This window comes from Girardinichthys multiradiatus, chromosome 8 (assembly GCF_021462225.1).
Source record: "Girardinichthys multiradiatus isolate DD_20200921_A chromosome 8, DD_fGirMul_XY1, whole genome shotgun sequence".
NCBI lineage: Eukaryota > Metazoa > Chordata > Actinopteri > Cyprinodontiformes > Goodeidae > Girardinichthys > Girardinichthys multiradiatus.
The window spans coordinates 31,981,638-31,999,890 of record NC_061801.1 but is presented as its reverse complement, the minus strand read 5'-3'; the positions used below and the strand labels follow the sequence as shown (position 1 = coordinate 31,999,890).

Genomic DNA, 18,253 nt, shown 5'->3' with positions numbered 1-18,253 from the left:
TAAAGATGACCTCATTTACATGACATCATGGCCTAACAGAAATGTTGAGGTAACCTGTTTTTCTAAACATGAATCTCAATTTTAGTTATCAAATATATTCTGAATAGAACTTTTTGAAACTAGTCTACTCCCATCACCTGACAGCAAGCTGTCATATTTTTGAATCCTTTTAGTGAAGGTTTAATAGAAAAGCTGATATGAAGTAAGCCTACAAAGCACATTTCATCAGCCTTCTTTTGTCAATCCTACATTCTTGGACTCTGCTTTGTTGCAGGGCTTTTACAAACCCATCAACCATCACCTATTGATGTTTGGATATAGAGTGAAATGGTTTGGGGATTTACTGGACTGATGGGTTGTAATGGAATGAAACTAACAACAAATCTAATCTATAAGGTGAAAGTCTATTTCTGTTCATAATATCTTTTAGTATTTGTATGTCTTCATGGTGTTTGAAGATCTAGAAAATAAAAAAACAATCACCTTGTGTCCTACAACTAAAGCCTTACCAATCTACATGTGATCTCCAGCAAAGCAATGTGGGGACAAAAAGCAGTGGAAGTAGGCTCAAAACACATGTTGACAAAACAAAAGTCCCATCTCACATGAACTAAACATTCTTTTTGAAGAAAGTATTAGTAATTGGTGCCTGCCATTAATTTGAATGGAAAGAACAATTTTATAATGTTGTCCCATTACATTTTTTTATTTGTGTATTTGATGAAGGTAGTTAAATTTACAATGTTGTAATGCATCAGGACTGAGTATGTTTCTTTTTGCTGCAACATCATTTCCTTTTTCTTTCTACAACCAAAATGGCCATCTTAAGCTGAAACTATGAACAGTCTAAAAGCACCCTAGTAGCTGAACTGATGTGACAATAGGTCCAGTTCATCTGGTCAGCCACTCCAAGCTTTTCATCTTGAGATGAGTAAGTCTTCATCAGTAGAGTCTACATAGTATAGTATGAAATTAGGTAACATTCTTATCGGGTCATAACAGCATTTGCATAATATATGTGCATGTGTGTTCTACTCTATATATGGCATGTCTTAAGCAGTTACACTCATTGCACAAAACCTTTTCATATGTTTGGATATGTTTAAGATCAATTAAACATGCTAAAATATCATATGTATGGTGAAGCACCATAGGAAACCAAGGTATAGTATATTGGCAAACATTTGATGGGGATATAAGGATGCTTCAATTAACAAATCTTTAAAACTTTTTTAAGGACAAACTAATAGGTAAGTTCATTTTTTCCACATTTCCCATCATTAACTTGGACCTATGTCAGCAAATTTTACATTCTCTACAATAAAACAGGACTTAAATTTTTAAAGTCAAAGAAAGCTTTTCTTGCCCCAAGTTTGAGCTCACACACTTCAACTGACACAGTCTGTCACTTTCTTACAGTCTGGCAGCTCTCCATCTATTTGCCATTCTCTCTGCTTTCAGCTCATCTCATATCAGCCCTCAAATTGGTATATCACATGTCTGGGAGGTTATTTGCATCATGCTCCTGTTAGTGATGATTTATCAGACTTCTTTCATCAGTCTAAAACAATGAAAAAGAGAAACTTCATTCATGTTTATATTTTATCTATATAAAAATGACATTTACTATATAAATGAGAAAATGCTTTCCTCAATTTCAAGCTACACCCTGATTTTTTTCTGCCACTGCCATCAAATTTACTTTAGATTTAAAACATTATTTTTTTATGCAGGTTTCTGTTCTCATCTTTGTTTCTGTTTTTAAGCTAAGCATATTGAATGTGTGCCACATCTATGCCCATGGAACATTTGAAAAAAGGAAAACAGAAGAAAGCACATAAACGTTTTGGGGTTGAATGACAAGAAAGATGCATAGCGACCAAGCAGAAATTGAACAGTCTGTCTGGAACATGCATGAATGGCTTCTACAGTAAGATTTAGCTGCCAGGGTTGGTCTGAGAAAAACTTTTTAGTGTTGATTCTAGTCCAGACCATATCTCAGCAGAACTATCTTTACATTTATGGTAGGTAACAAAATTTAACGTGTCACTTTCTTAGACAAAACTACAATTTTAAGTTTCAAGCCAAGAAAACTGCTTAAGAAGAGAATGGCACACCTTGAAATCTTGAAAAAAAGAGACAGGTCACATTAGCCTTCTTGCTTGAGTTCCAAGTACTGGACGGGATTGTTTTGCTCTGTCGGGAACGTTGGGAAGGATCACACTCATAAAAAGATCAGTTTTTAAATCCCTGTTTAACACTCTAGTGGCTATAATGGCAAAACCGATGCCTTGGTTGGATCTGGTAATAAATAAGAGGAAGTTTGAGAAAATTTGAGAAAAAAAAAACTTTAATTGGTGTGCATTTGTTGAGTGCACACCAATTAAAAATGTCCACTTCAAACAATACTTTAAAAGTAAATGCAACAATTATTCTGGCTGTGCCAACAGTATGCCGGTTCAAAACCCTGCTCTGTCTGTCTCAGTTGTTGTGTCCTTGGGCAGAACATTTCAGCCGTCTTGCCTGCTGATGGTGGTCAGAGGGCTCAGTGGCGATTGTATGGCAGCCCCACTTCTGTCATTCTGCCGCAGGGCAGCTGTGGCAACAATGTAGCCTTCCATTGTCAGTGTGTGAATCTGTGTATGACTGACTGATTGTAGTGTAAAGCTCTTTGGAGTCCTCTGACTTGATAAGGCGCTATTCAAGTGCAGGCCATTTACCATTCTTTTTTTATATATTCTTTGTTGAACATAGTGTACATAAACCTTCAATTAATAATTTATGATTTCCTATTTCCCTGGTGTATAAATATGATGATACAACACTAAGGCTTATTTTTTATCTTAGTCACTATTTAAAATAGGAAAGATAAGAGAACATGTCCTGCAAGTAAGGATTTGCTTATCTTTAGAATTTCGGAAATGGCTGCAAGACTTGCCACCACACACAGTGAGATCATACAACTAAAATAAAAGAATAATTTATTTGTGTTACAAATCATTACTAAAGGTGCCAATAAATGCGGAGGGTGCTGTATTATCATCACCAATGTCACCCTTTAGAAAAAGGTGCCGTCATATTCTTATTTGTCTAATTTAATTACTTTTCCTTGCATCTTGATATTTATTATTTTTGTTGCTTTGGTTTTGGCAAGCCTAATCAGTCAGACAACCAGCCATTTCCCATGCATGGCGTTCCACGTGCAGAGCTCTGATGGAGATATATTTTTAAAACACTGGTGATAAGATCATACCAAAGCAGAGGAAGAGTTTAAAGCTGCCAGACTCTCTAAAGTAGCTTTCAAGTGATAAATAGTTTTGGTGCCTGCTCGACAACTTATTCAGCCAAGACTGAAAGTGTGAATATGGACATTTGTGTGTCGAGGGGGAGTAGGCTACAGATGGGATACAAACACTGAAGATAAACGGCACTGGCCAACTGCAATTATGTGCTATTTAACACACCAAACAGGGATAATTACTCTGTTGGTGAGACGTGTCAGAAAATACAACCCTTTTAAATTTTAGGGTTTTACATGTTTTGTAATTGTCTGGGGTTTTTGGGGCATACTTATAACGTTAGGTGTATAATTTTAGAAGCTGATAAAAGCCAGACCATTTATACATTGACAGAGACTACTTGCTTTTTATTTTGTTAATACTTCTATTTTATAACACAAATTAAATAGAAAACAACCTAATATCCATCTCAAAGTATGAATAAGTGTGAAGAAGTAATGAGGATTTTATTAAAAGATATATATTGTCTACCTTGCGTTATCTGCCTAGCTTGGATGTTAGAAACATACACAGACACACACAGTCAACATAATCACTTGATCATTATGATTACACCTATGCCTGCTTTTTCAGCACTATCTTCCCCATCTACATAGTGTACAGCCTCAAAGTGAACCGTGATTTGAATATCCAGAGGAGTTAAAACACTGCAGTCAGCACCATCAGTATGATGGCTTGTCCTGCTTTAAACCGGTAAAAGCTACGACAATGACAGATTTTTAATTTGTGTTAAACAAAAGTGCAAAATAATTTTGCTTTAAACCAAATAAAGAATTGCCAAATCTTTGGTGGTTTGGTATATTGTTTTTCCAAGAATTTATGGGATAAATATAAATTTTGTTGTTACCAACGGTCAACATTCAACATCATTGAGGTAACATTGAAACTCTAGGCTAAATATTATTTCTTCAAGCAAGATTTCTTCCTTATTTAAAAACACCATATTATATTATAATATAAAATTAGATTTTTACAATTCTTTAGTGAGTCGTTCTCTAATTGGCCTTCACTTTGGGAATACTTGGAGATGGATATTCAACTTCTGGCTTGTGAATAATCTATTCCACGGTGACTTTTAATATCTTACTCATGAATTCAATTTACCCAATAATGAACTGAGGGTTTCTAGAAATAAAATGACCTTTAACCTCGATAAAGCAAATGAAGCACTTAAACTTTATAATGAAATAGGAAGTATGGGGTATGTTTTGATATATGGACCCATATATTTTTACAGAAATATTAGTATGCTCAGTGAAAACCTAAAATAATTTATGTCTTCTGCATTTCTACTAAAGATACAAAGGCCAATGTTAAATTTAATTAAATCTGACTTAAAAAAAAAAACTGCTTAACCCCTTTGGAAGAATTAGACTCACCCCATTCTTTGGATAAGCCACCCATCCAAGGTCTCCCATCACAGAGCGAGAATCCAGCAGGTTCACTAATGTCAAGAAGAGAAAAAGAGAAACAAACTCAAGTCATGAATGTACTGAAAAAAATTTATGATTTACAAAACTAACAAAACACCAAAACACATAAATCTTTATACTATTTGAAAAAATACAGCTTTAAATGAAACATTAATATAATTTCCAATGCAGACATGTATTGTGATGTGTTCTATTTTTTTGGCAGTGTATCTTTTGTTTTTTTATGATTTTCAACAAGAAATAAACAATTTTTGCAAGTATTCATCTTATAAAGATTGAGGGCTGCTGCTGGTGAATCACAGATCCTGAGTGTTGTGCAGATTTCATAGCTGCACAATGTATATTTTTAGTGCTGTGCATTAAGGCTCTTCTTGGTAATAATATATTTGGTTGGTTGGATGAATGTTAAGTGCTCTTGATGCCAACATCTTATATACATTTTAAGCTCACACTGAGAAGGGATGATGAAAAAGGTATTGGTAGTTGTAAATGCAAGCATAATAATAGATTAAACACTGATTACAAAGCAATGCTTTTACAAAGTTTTTACAATCAAAACTTCATTTCTATCCAGAACTAAAAATTCAACAATTCATGTGGAATTTTAAAGGGAATTTAAAATAACCCTAATAACAAAAGTGCATTAGTCCACAACAAAAAGCAACATGTGCAGCTATTCCTATTCTTTTAAGCAAAGCTAAACATTTTTCCACCAAAAAGTTGTAGAGTGCAACTACTTGGCCATGCAGCAACTGTACAGTCAATTATTTCCTCTAACTGCACAGTCTGCATGTTTCTTCTGCAGCAAAATTAACGAAGGTTTTGGCAAAAACTAGGATCTAACTGTGGTGATCATGACCTCATAGTGGGAGGTTTTAAATGCACTTTGTTGGACTTCAAAAATCAAAGTGAGTATGTCATCCAGCTGCAACTTGTCTTTGCTGGCTGGTGGGTATGGTTCAGTGCACGTTAACGAGCAGACAGTTCTTGCTGTAAACACACTAGCTGTGGGAGAAACAGGCAGGTGTAAAGACTTAACTGACTTTGACAAGGCCTGAAGCCTTTTTTCCAGATGGCTGGGTCAGGACAAACTCTCAGCAGCAGTTTAACTAGCCCCTCATCAATTACAAACATATGATGAATGGCTTTTCTGGCGGCTCCTGAGTTTGTCTCCATTTGCAGCAGCTTACAGTGTCATAAAAGCAACTCATGTTTTGGAGTTTGATATGCTTTATCTGTTCTTTGATAATATTTGTGTAATCTAACAATAAACATTCAAGGCAATCATCTGTCATGTAAATGCACATTTTATTAGACTTGCAATGAATTGAAGCAGGGAAGGACTGACAATAACAGAAAAAATAAGCAAGCTGTCTTAGGGTCTGCATCTTAATTTGTGACTTCAAGACTTTACTCTTTTTTTAAAGCCTTTTGTCATGTTTAAAACTTGAAGATACATCCAGTGTGATTGTAAAACCTCATAAAGAGTGGGGCTGCAACAATTGTATGTATGTAATCGATGACTTTAAATACAAAAAATTGACCAGGTCAAATTGTGTTAGTCACATGTTGCATGCAACTGAAATATTTTTTTTTTTTGCTTAAATGCAATTAACTACATGAAGTTTCAGAGGCAGTTTCATCCCCATTGTCTGTCAGGTAGTTGAGTTCAAACTGTGCAAAGCTGAATTGTCCTTCCACAGTAGCTCTGCAGAGCAACTCTGTACAGGCTAGCGAGTTACAATAATTAAACACACCAACCATTAAATTTCAGCATTTTCATGCAACAAGGGATAGCAAGTACCTTTCAGTTCTGCTTGCAAACATGCTAGCAGCAGCGGTAAATAAGCAAATAAGACAACACTTAAGTTGCAGTCCAATTTGCTTTTTAACAAAAAGGCCTCCTTTAAGGAATCTGAACTGTTTCTGTTCAGCTCTTGTTCAAAATCTTAATTACTTAAAATTGGACTGAATTTTTCAAAACTAAACTGTAGGAGTGTAGTGAGATCTTATCATACAAGATCTCATGATCACCAGGATACTTCTTGTTAAAGTGACATGCTATCCAGTCAGTGTCAGTAAGCGAGTACTTCTGGTAAAGTAGGTGCAAGTGTTATCATGGGATCCAGATAGGAAATTCAACTTCAAAGCTTGAAAATTTCAGTATCAAACTTTGAGACTCTATTTTAAAGTAAGAAACAATGTAGTTCATCTATTGCCTTGATTTTGGCAAACAATAACTTTTCATGTGGTGTCTTTTGAATGACCAGATTAAACAATCTGGACAGAGTCTGATTATCTAAAATACATTAATTAAATCATTTCTGCACTGAATGGTAATTCTTTAAAACACAGTGTGAGATTTATGAAACATGTACTAAAAACAATTACTGTTTACGAATTGTGAAAGCACAAAGGAAACACTAAAAATGCTTTTTTGGCATTTCAACCACCTTAGAGTTAAGCATAGGACTATATGGATGAGCTACACTGATCACCTAAAATACTTGTGATTTGTGAAACGTTTGCTCCACTTTTGGACAAAACAAATTTTTGTTAAAATAAATTTGTCATCTGTTCAGCAGCTTCCATGCCTGATCTTAGGCATGGGCCTTTTAATAGTTTCAAGACTTGAAATTTCCCCTCATACTGCTTTAAAGTCCTTTTAATAAAACGTTTTGGTGAGTTTGGAGCTGAGGTGCCTCACACTCGTCCTGCCCTTACGTGTTTAGCCATCACTCTCATTTCTCTCATTCACAAGATGCCATCTTGGAAAGCAGCGCCACCCATTATTGTTGTTAGGGTGTTTAGCCTTTTCAAAAAAAAAGCATGGCAAGCCAATATCCCGGTTATTTATATTGGTCTTCAGTGTAACTCTACAAACAACAAAACAGCAAGAAGCAATAATACTTAATAAGCAATAAGCCTGTTTATTTACACACTTCTCCAAAATTAAATGAGTTTATTCCATATTCCGCCACCACTGCCAACAAAAACTTTTAAAATAATCTGTTTTAGCTGACACTGACTTTTATTTCATCTCTGGATTTGTGATAGCCATAGAATTTAATTCTTGATTTTTATTAAAATCTTTAGTCAAAAAAAAACTTATTAAACTTGATTCCACGAGTACATAGTCTGACTGTCAACATATTTAGGTGTGTTAAAAACAATAAATAAATATTATATATTATAAGAAAATTAAGGTTAATCAAATAACTGTAAATTTAGAATAATCCAGGTCAGGTTTAATGGTATACAGAAAATATTTCAGTGTTTGAATTTGAGCTCATCAAATAAGCCAAAAAAGTATTTTCAAATGTATCAGTATTTTTAATTTACCAATTTATCTGGTAGTGTAGGCATCAGGGTGAGATTGAATGGGGTGCAACCTTGACACAGTGCAGTAAAACGTGTACTAGTCCTAAGTAATAATTAGCTGCAGTCCTAATAAACAGTAATGTTTAAGTTATGGTATTGAAATAGTTCGACATTATAGGGCTGCTTAGTTAAAAATTAGACAATCCACCTGTTGAAAACAAATCACTTTCACACTAGAGTCTGATGTAAATAACGAATTCTGTTTAAAACTCCCTAAAGCGTAAAAATGAGAGCAATCACTATTGCATAAGGTTTAGTAAAAGAAACAGCCGACCAGTTATAACCACCTGAGGTTTGTAATCTACATGCATAATCTTTACAGTTCATAAATGGTGTGATAAGCATTGTGAAAAAGAACAGCCAACCCTGAATGCAAACAAAAGGAAAGCTATTCATAAAACACCTGCAGACCTGAGAGCACAACAAAGCACGGGGACAAGGCTAGCACTGTAAAAGAAGTACACTTCCCCCTCACCCGCGTCTTGCTGTCTCCACAACTCTGCTGAGAATAATAAAAGATGTCCTTAGGAGGCGATTAGACATCTAATTAGGCCATAAAGAACAGCTAAGTGATACTGAACTAGATCATAAGGGATACGTTACCTCTTTCACTCTCTCCCCCGCTCTCCAAGTATAAAACCCGACCAGTCGGAGCTCAGCAATGACAAGCAACTGCAAGACTGTGTTATTAAAAGTCATCAGTACTAAACGCACAGAGCGACTTAAAGTTTCAAGCAACATTACATCAAGGACAGAGATTTGAAATATAGTGAAGAGTGAGGGGATTTTCTGTTCTGAATATGCTAAAGCTTTACACTTAGATTAAAATTTGATATTAGTAAGAGCACTTAGGATGGGCTCATTAGTTCCAATTTCACCTTAATGATTTTTAACACATTTTCCCTGTGTAATCTGTGTAAAGACACACTATATGTCATTTCTTTCTAAACACTTGCTCCTAGACTGTTTCTACCTTTCTATACATCCTGCAATTAGATTGTGACATTAACTTGCTGGCTTTGATTGTTTTTGGCTAAGGGGTCTACTCCCCATCTGCTCTTTCTTTAACACACATACAGGCAGATTTAAACTTCTCTCAATCCTGCTATGATGAATTTGATCTTCTGCAACATCTTTCACCATGCCACAATCATCAATGCAGCAATTTATGCAAAAGGAACCTTGATCATACTTGACTTTATTTGTCTTATGTAAAATTAACATTTTCAGAGGAGCCAAATTTTTAGTTAGTATGAGCTGTAGGCCATAATCATAAAAATTGACAGAAGTAAATATATGAAAAACATCAATCTTTGTGTAATAAATCTATATGTTTCAGTATTTGAATTGCATTAGCGAAATAAATTAACTTTTAAATTATACTCTAATTTATTGACAAAACACCTGTGTATGAGACATATTCTATTTGACTAGGTGATACATTTTGTTGCAGTACCTTAATTTACATACCAGGACAAAGTTATGCTGATATTAGGACAAAAATGTAAGATGTGTAAATTGGCAAAATAAAGATTTCCAAGAAGATAAATCATGTGATTGTACATTAGGCTAATGGGTTTTTTCCCTCTTCAGTTACAATAAATTAGTTAAATGAGAGAACAGGTTGATTTAATTATGGGCTGTGCTCTTCCTGCAATTATGCATGCAATTCTTTGATTATCTATCGCAGTCCAAATATTAGCCAATTGAATCTAGAATTTGTGTTTAATGTCTGACTCTTACTTTACATAGTCAATATTTTGTGAAAAATGAAAACTATTTTAAGAGACCAAATTGTAAAAATGATGACATAGAAAGACGGTTCATAATTGGAGACAACAAAGAAAACAATGAGAAAATATCAAATGTCAATGTGTTTCACAGAATTTTGGTCTCTTTTTACTGTTGCATGCTGATTAATCTATAAGTCTAAACCTCATATTATTGAGGACACCGAACCCCTTTAGTGATTACCTGCATGTATGCTTTTGGTAAGACTATTTTTATATTATTCCGAATGGTGACAAACTGTGTCTCATCCTATTAAGTACAAAAAGGTAATTCCTGAACCCCTGGTGCAACAATTTCAACCCTTGGGATCCAGAAACAAAGGCATAAACCAACACAATGTCGCAGGACTTCTGAAAGATGCGCGGCAGACCCCCTTCCAAGCTGTTTAAAAGGCCACTCACTGGGAGTCACTTTTGTGATTCTAAACTTTGACCAAATAGATTGATCATAGAACGAACATGCAGACTGATGAATGTCCCCATTTCCAGGATAAAGTAATGCTGTCTAACAGCTACGAACAATACCCATCATCTGGCGCTATTAAAATCCTGCTCACTGTGCCAACAAAAGCCCTCAAACAATACACTTAGCCCCTTTTACCTAACTTTGCAATATTTTTCCATAAGTAGTTCACAGGTAGGCATAGGCAGCTATAAAATTCTCAGAGTTCTGGAACAATACCACAGTTTCATGGTATCACATAAAATTTAAAAACAAAAATGTTATAGAGTGCTTTGCGAAAGTATTCGGCCCCCTTGAACTTTTCAACCTCTTGCCACATTTCAGGCTTCAAACATAAAGATATACAATTCTAATTCTTTGTGAAGAATCAACAACAAGTGGGACACAATGGTGAAGTGGAATGAAATTTATTGGATGTGTCAAACTTTTTAAACAAATAAAACCCTGAAAAGTGGGACCTGCAATATTATTCGGCCCCTTTACTTTCAGTGCTGCAAACTCACTCCAGAAGTTCAGTGAGGATCTCTGAATGATCCAATGTTGTCCCAAATGACTGATGATGATAAATAGAATCCACCTGTGTGTAATCAAGTCTCTGTATAAATGCACCTCCTCTGTGATAGTCTCAGGGTTCTGTTTAAAGTGCAGAGAGCATCATGAAGACCAAGGAACACACAAGGCAGGTCCAAGATACTGTTGTGGAGAAGTTTAAAGCCGGATTTGGATACAAAAAGATTTCCCAAGCTTTAAACATCCCAAGGAGCACTGTGCAAGCAATCATATTGAAATGGAAGGAGCATCAGACCACTGCAAATCTACCAAGACCCGGCCGTCCCTCTAAACTTTCATCTCAAACAAGGAGAAGACTGATCAGAGATGCAGCCAAGAGGTCCATGATCACTCTGGATGAACTGCAGAGATCTACAGCTGAGGTGGGAGAGTCTGTCCATAGGACAACAATCAGTCGTACACTGCACAAATCTGGCCTTTATGGAAGAGTGGCAAGAAGAAAGCCATTTCTCAAAGATATCCATAAAACGTCTAGTTTAAAGATTGCCACAAGCCACCTGGGAAACACACCAAACATGTGGAAGAAGGTGCTCTGGTCAGATGAAACCAAAATTTTACTGTTTGGCCACAACGCAAAACAATATGTTTGGTGTAAAAGCAACACAGCTCATCACCCTGAACACACCATCCCCACTGTCAAACATGGTGGTGGCAGCATCATGGTTTGGGCCTGCTTTTCATCAGCAGGGACAGGGAAGATGGTCAAAATTGATGGGAAGATGGATGGGGCCAAATACAGGACCATTCTGGAAGAAAACCTGTTGGAGTCTGCAAGAGACCTGAGACTGGGACGGAGATTTATCTTCCAACAAGACAATCATCCAAAACATAAATCCAAATCTACAATTGGAATGGTTCACAAATAAACGTATCCAGGTGTTGGAATGGCCAAGTCAAAGTCCAGACCTGAATCCAATCGAGAATCTGTGGAAAGAGCTGAAGACTGCTGTTCACGAACGCTCTCCATCCAACCTCACTGAACTCAAGCTGTTTTGCCAGGAAGAATGGGCAAGAATTTCAGTCTCTCGATGTGCAAAACTGATAGACATACCCCAAGCGACTTGGAGCTGTAATTGCAGCAAAGGGTGGCGCTACAAAGTATTAACGCAAGGGGGCCGAATAATATTGCACGCCCCACTTTTCAGTTTTTTATTTGTTAAAAAAGTTTGACACATCTAATAAATTTCATTCCACTTCACGATTGTGTCCCACTTGTTGTTGATTCTTCACAAAAAATTAGAATTTAATATCTTTATGTTTGAAGCCTGAAATGTGGCAAGAGGTTGAAAAGTTCAAGAGGGCTGAATACTTTCGCAAGGCACTGTAGCTTCATTCAACCAGCAAAACCCTGCTAACAATTGTCACATTTCTATGTTTCTTCGCAGATATGCAAGTGTGCATTAAAGTTCACTAAAACTTTTGTAATTTTACAGATTAAGGACATTTAAAAATCAAGCTGCATATGATAGAGATATTAGGAAAGGTAAAAATCATTGCATGATTTTGGAATATTGTGCATCACTAATTGGCAAACAGATAACGTTGTCCTTTCAAACTAAAGTTAGCATGTGATTGGTAGCTTCAAATTTAGCAGGCTGTTTCTCTTCCTATGTTGCCAAATTAGAATGCTTGAATCAGTGTTGTGTTTTTCTTTTTTTAAAGTTCTGTCTTTTTATGACAGCCTTTTAATGAGTGGAGAACGTTAATAGTTGCTTGAATGTATTTCCTCTGTCACAATTTCGAGGTTAATAACTGTTAAAAAAAAGAGTAATATTTGATGTCAAAAGCTCATAAATCTTTTCTTGCTCAAGATCAGACCCAATATCATTTGTATTTGTTTCAATGTAATTTAGAGTTAACTTCCATGTTCTGCTCATTTTATATACAAATAAGCCAGTTGTCATCAAAAACAAAAAGAAAACACTAAAAATGTTTTCTTTTAATTTATTTAACAACATATGAAATACTCATTATAAAGTTTTTCAGCATTTAGAGTTCAATCTTATTGACTGTCTTTACAAATATATTTTAAAAAATATTTAGCTATCTTTTTTTGACTCTTACTTGAACAAAAAGTTGAATTAAATTGAAAAACAGTTGTTTTTATTTCAACATCCTCAAAAGAATTAACCAATATTTTAAATTACTCCACCATGTCTTTGTTGATAGCTATTAAAAAAGAAGTTCTAAAAGCTGTTTGGTAGGCATATCTCACCTCTTTATCAGGTTAATGGTGACTTATGGATGCACTATATTGTCGAGGTTGGATCTTGCAGTATTTTCAGGGTCTGTTTTCTGTCAATTTTGCCCAACAATAGTTTTTAGATGACGTTTGATTTAGTAGAATAATGATCTGATGTACTGAATATGATTTATTGCAATCTATATAGATGGTTGGCATTTTCCTTATGACAAGAAATCTTCAGGTAGAAGATAAGATTAAAATATGTCTGTGTACTGAACTACATGCCATTCTGGCTGGAGGATGAGCCTCCCCCATTGTCGTTGTGTTGTTTGGACACTGATAACATTGTTGAAATTTAAGTGTCTCCATTTGAACCTTTAATATCTGAGATCATAACATATAATGTAAAATATATCTAGTCCAGTTTAGGTCCATCTCAGAATGCAGCAGTTAGAAAGCTACAAACAACATTTTTGGGGATAAATTAAAATATGAAACCATATAAAGTAGTTTTAAAGGTTGTTAAATAATAGCCATTAAAATGAGTCTGTAAATAAAAAATGCAATAAATTAAATTCTAATAAAATTAGCTAATTTATTTTGACCATACTTAACCATTAAATTCAACTGAAGATGTAAGATGAGTCAATCTCATTCATCATGTGCAACTTCTAAGGCAGATTTGTTTATATGGGCTGTATAATGTCAATAAATATATAAACTTAGGATTAGGAACTCTGATAAGACTTGTAGTTGAGAAAGCTTCTTCGCAGCAGCAAAAACTTCAGTTTATATACAGCTTTGACATGTTTAGAGAAAATGCTAGTGCCAAAGCTTTGGCATGCTTCATTGCCAATGAAAAACACATTTTAGCTGTTAGGAAAAAGGCTAACATTACAGACGCACCAATCAGGGTTTTGCTGGCCAACACCAATTTCCAGTTATTTTTTAAGGTATCACCTACTGATCCCCATTCTTTTTTCTAAGGACTTTAAGATGCAGAGAGAAAATAATGCGCTGCAGGATTTCTGACAGAGATGGTAGTTTTAAATCCAGCAAAAAATGAAGACATTATGAGATCATCCTCATTTTTGCATCAAATCATATGTCCCTAATCTTTATGCAATTAATTAGTTCAAAACAGTATATCATAGTACATGCTGTTGAAAGTAGAGGGAGGTCTTTTTTTAGAGGAACTTAATGAATAGGACAAAACCAAAATTTCAATGTCAGACCTGTCAATCACAAAAAAAAAAAAAAAAAAGGCAGATTCTGATTGCTGCAGCTCTAGTTTTGATACCACTGGGAAGGTGGGAAACTTCAAATTGTGATATTATTGTTGAATTTTGTTATGATTACATGTATTGAAACTAACCCACTTTCTTTTTTTTTTATTTTCCAACATCATGAAGACCCCACTACTCTCCTAGAGCATCTCTGTGATCTAGATCGGAAGTGGGGGTAAAAAGACTGTAAAATACATCCAACTGGTCAGATATATTATTTCCAAGCACATTTTGATCCCATGGAACCAAAATTATTATGGTCTTCGACATATTGCATCCAAGCAGTCAAGCTTGATTGCCTTAGTGAACACAATGAAATTGCACTGGTGATTGTGATACAACATATTGCAGAGCTACACAACCTTGTTAGAGGAGATTTCAAAAGTCTATTACTAGATCAGTAATGTTTTATGCTTTAACAACAAGCACATTCCTGTTCTTTGTCAGTAACTATTTTTGCTGATTAGTAAGCAAATTAAAAATATGGTTTTTAAACTTACATAATTTCTACTCAGAAATATTGACTGAAACAAACCCAAATAAAATGCATGCACATTGTTAAAAGAATTTTATTGGTTAAACTCTTAACTTTTTTTTTTTTTTACCAGGGTAAGCTCTGTTTTTAAACACACAAAGGCTACACCTCAAGTCGGCATGTAAGAAGCGGGGAAGAAAAAAACTGAGAAATCAATGTTATTTTAAAACTTTTCTTAATGATATCATGATGAGGTAAATTCTGGAAAGACAATGAGCGCACTGGGGCTGTTGTAATGCAGTAATCTAAATAGTTGACATGCTCCAGGAAAATGTAAAAGACTGATCCAGACATTTCTGCTGTTTTATGCGCCTCTGCTACCATGTCCAAGTACGGTGGTTATCTGACAGGGACATGTTCTGTTCAAAGGTCTTTTATCGTGTCGGAACACATAATCAGAGGCTTGTGGAACAACTGTCATAAATGTACCAACTTCATTGATACTAGACAAGCCCATTCTTTTGACAAGCATCCTGAGAGTTATATCAACACATGAGCTTGACGGCTAAGAACACTTGAGAGAGGCTGTAAACCTTTAACCCGATCCGACTTTTCAGAGCCAATTAAAGATCAGGATTGGTGTCAGTAACCCCAGAGCGTGTCCGTGCCGCTTTACCTTCATTTGCGGGGATGCACCACGCTCCGATCACTGCCAGACTCCAAGTCCACGTCCATGCCACCGGCCGAATCCCACAACTCCACCAGCGAGATTGCATGGCGCATCCAAAAAAAATAAAATAAAATAAATAAAATATATATTTATATATATAAATCAAAACCGGTTAACGTGACAGGTCTTCCCTAAACAACAACAGCGTCAGTCAGGATCAGACGGGAAACCGTGTGAAAACCATCTGTATTGTTCATTATTTGGTTGCGGAGATTGGAGCTCATGTTCTGCTGCGACCAGAGGACGGTAATGAGGAGTGGATTGCGCTCTGGTTTGGGGGAGGCGGGCAGCGCGCCGGAGGGCGGAGTAAAAGCGCAAGGTCTCTCCAATCACAGACCACCCACAGGTGAATCCCGCTGCCGTAGGACTGCTGTTGTCGGTTCTTACTCTTTTCTTTAGTTCTCCGGCCATTACTTTCTTGTTCCATTAAGTTAATGTATCTCTGACTTCCCTTCTGATTGTATGTATAGGAGCAACACGGAGCTTTTTGATGAAAAGCTTTACAATTTGCTGAGTCCTTCTGGAAAAGCAAACAATACAATAAGGGTTATTATCAGATAAAACTGATGATAGAATTGTCAGATTGTATCAGAAATAATTTACGGTTTAGTTTATTAGCCCACCTAATAAGCAATTACGATTAAGAAGCAACATTGCAGATGTGTTCAAAACCTCCTGTGAAGAATGATTCTGAATCCATATTTGCGGTAATTTTGTAATAAATCTAACTCAATTGCCGTGTACAAAACTATTCTGAGTTAAAACTATGGAAAGCAATTTACAGCGCCTTGCAAAAGTACTCATACCCATGATCTTTTTCATGGTTTGCTTACAACCACAAACCTAATTTATTGAGATTTTATCTTATAGAACAACAGTAATCAATGCATAACTTTGAATAAAGTGAAAAGAATGGAATGCATGTATTTAAAATAATTTACTCTGACAACCTTAAGTAAAATCCGATGCAAGATATTGCTTGCAAAATGTACCTCACTGGTAAATAGACTAAATCTGTTTGTTTTTAATCTCAGTACAAAAGCAGCGGTTCTCAGAGGTTTGTTAGAAAATATCAGTGAGCAAACAGGAGAAGAACACATCAGAAAGGTCAGGTATATAGCTATGGAGAAGTTTAAAGCAGGTAGAGGTTCTAAAAGAGTTTTGAGCTCCCCATAGAGCGCTGTTCATCATCTCAAATGAAGAGTATTGCATAACTGCAAACCTACCAAGACATATTCAGCCAGAGCAGATAAGGAGAGCTTTGATCCACACAGCAACCAAAAAGCTCATGGTAACTCTGGAGGAGCTGCTGAGATCCACAGCTCAGGTGAGGGAATTTGTCAATCGTCAATCTATAAATGACGCACTTCACAAATCTGGCACTCATGAAAGAAAGCCTAAGAGACCCGGTTTGCAGGCTGCCACCAACCATATAGAGGATATAACAGATTTGATCCAAAATATAAGTCTTAGCCTACATTTAAAACCCCTAAGTGTGGCTGAATAAAGCGCATTACCCTCAAATACATTTCCAAAATGGTGGTGGCACCATCTTGCTGTAATGCTTTTCTACACTAGAGACAGGTCTACTTGTCAGTTCATGGGCGAATGGATAAAAAAACAGGCTAATCATGAGAAAAAAATCTACTCCAGAGCTACAATAAAATGGCTTAGATCAAATCATTGTCATTGTTTAGAATGGCAGTACAATCTGACAATTATTGTGCTAATTTGTGAAGAAGAATGGACAAAAAGTTTGTTTCTAGATATCCAAAGCTGGAACAGAAATACACCAAAGCTGTAATTGCAGAGAAATATGGTACTTCAAAGTATTTATTAGAGAACATAAAAACAAATGCACACCACACATTTCAGATTTTATTTTTGTGTTCTGTGGTCCTGTCCCATTTTTTTAAAGTCATACTAACTGTTTGTTATATTCAGGCTACTGAAGAAGTTGCAAAATGTATGTGTTAGATATGTAATACAGGCTTTTCTATTAATATTGACCGTTAAGATGTACCTTTCAATGAAAATCTGTGGCAACTTTATTGCTGAAAAAAAACAAAACATTTTTTTGTATATTCATTTTGGAAAATTCAATTCAATTCAGTTTTATTTATATAGCGCCAATTCACAATGAATGTTGTCTCAAGGCACTTCACAACAGTCAGGTTCATACATTCCAATTAATCCTAACAATTGAACAGTGCAGTTGGAGTTAGCTTTTTATTCAAATTGGATAAAAAGTTTTTCTATCTAAGGAAACCCAGCAGATTGCATCCAGTCAGTGACTTGCAGCATTCCCTCCTCCCGGATGAGCATGTAGATACAGTGGACAGTCACTGGCGTTGACTTTGCAGCAATCCCTCATACTGAGCATGCATGTAGCGACAGTGAAGAGGAAAAACTCCCTTTTAACAGGAAGAAACCTCCAGCAGAACCAGGCTCAGTGTGAGCGGCCATCTGCCACGACAGACTGTGGGGTTTGAGAGAACAGAGCAGAGACACAAAAAGAACACAGAAGCACTGATCCAGAAGTACTTTCTATGGGAAGGAAAAGTAAATGCTAATGGATGTAGCTCCTTTAGTCGTTTCACCTAGAAAGAAAGAACAAATAAACTCTGAGCCAGTTTTCAAG

The 18,253-nt window shown here is 35.8% G+C and overlaps 1 protein-coding gene across 1 annotated transcript in view; it reads right to left on the bottom strand.

Moving 5' to 3' along the window:
* LOC124872946 (ephrin type-A receptor 5) overlaps positions 1-15,853 on the bottom strand; it is a 99,626-nt gene extending 83,773 nt beyond the window's left edge. Inside the window, exons 1-2 of the mRNA XM_047373389.1 lie at positions 15,559-15,853; positions 4,679-4,743 (exon numbers count right to left, since the gene is read on the bottom strand). Coding sequence (XP_047229345.1) covers positions 4,679-4,743; positions 15,559-15,658 — 165 coding nt within the window. The 5' untranslated portion in view covers positions 15,659-15,853. The remainder of the gene's footprint in view (positions 1-4,678; positions 4,744-15,558) is intronic.
* Between the last annotated feature and the right edge of the window lie 2,400 nt (positions 15,854-18,253).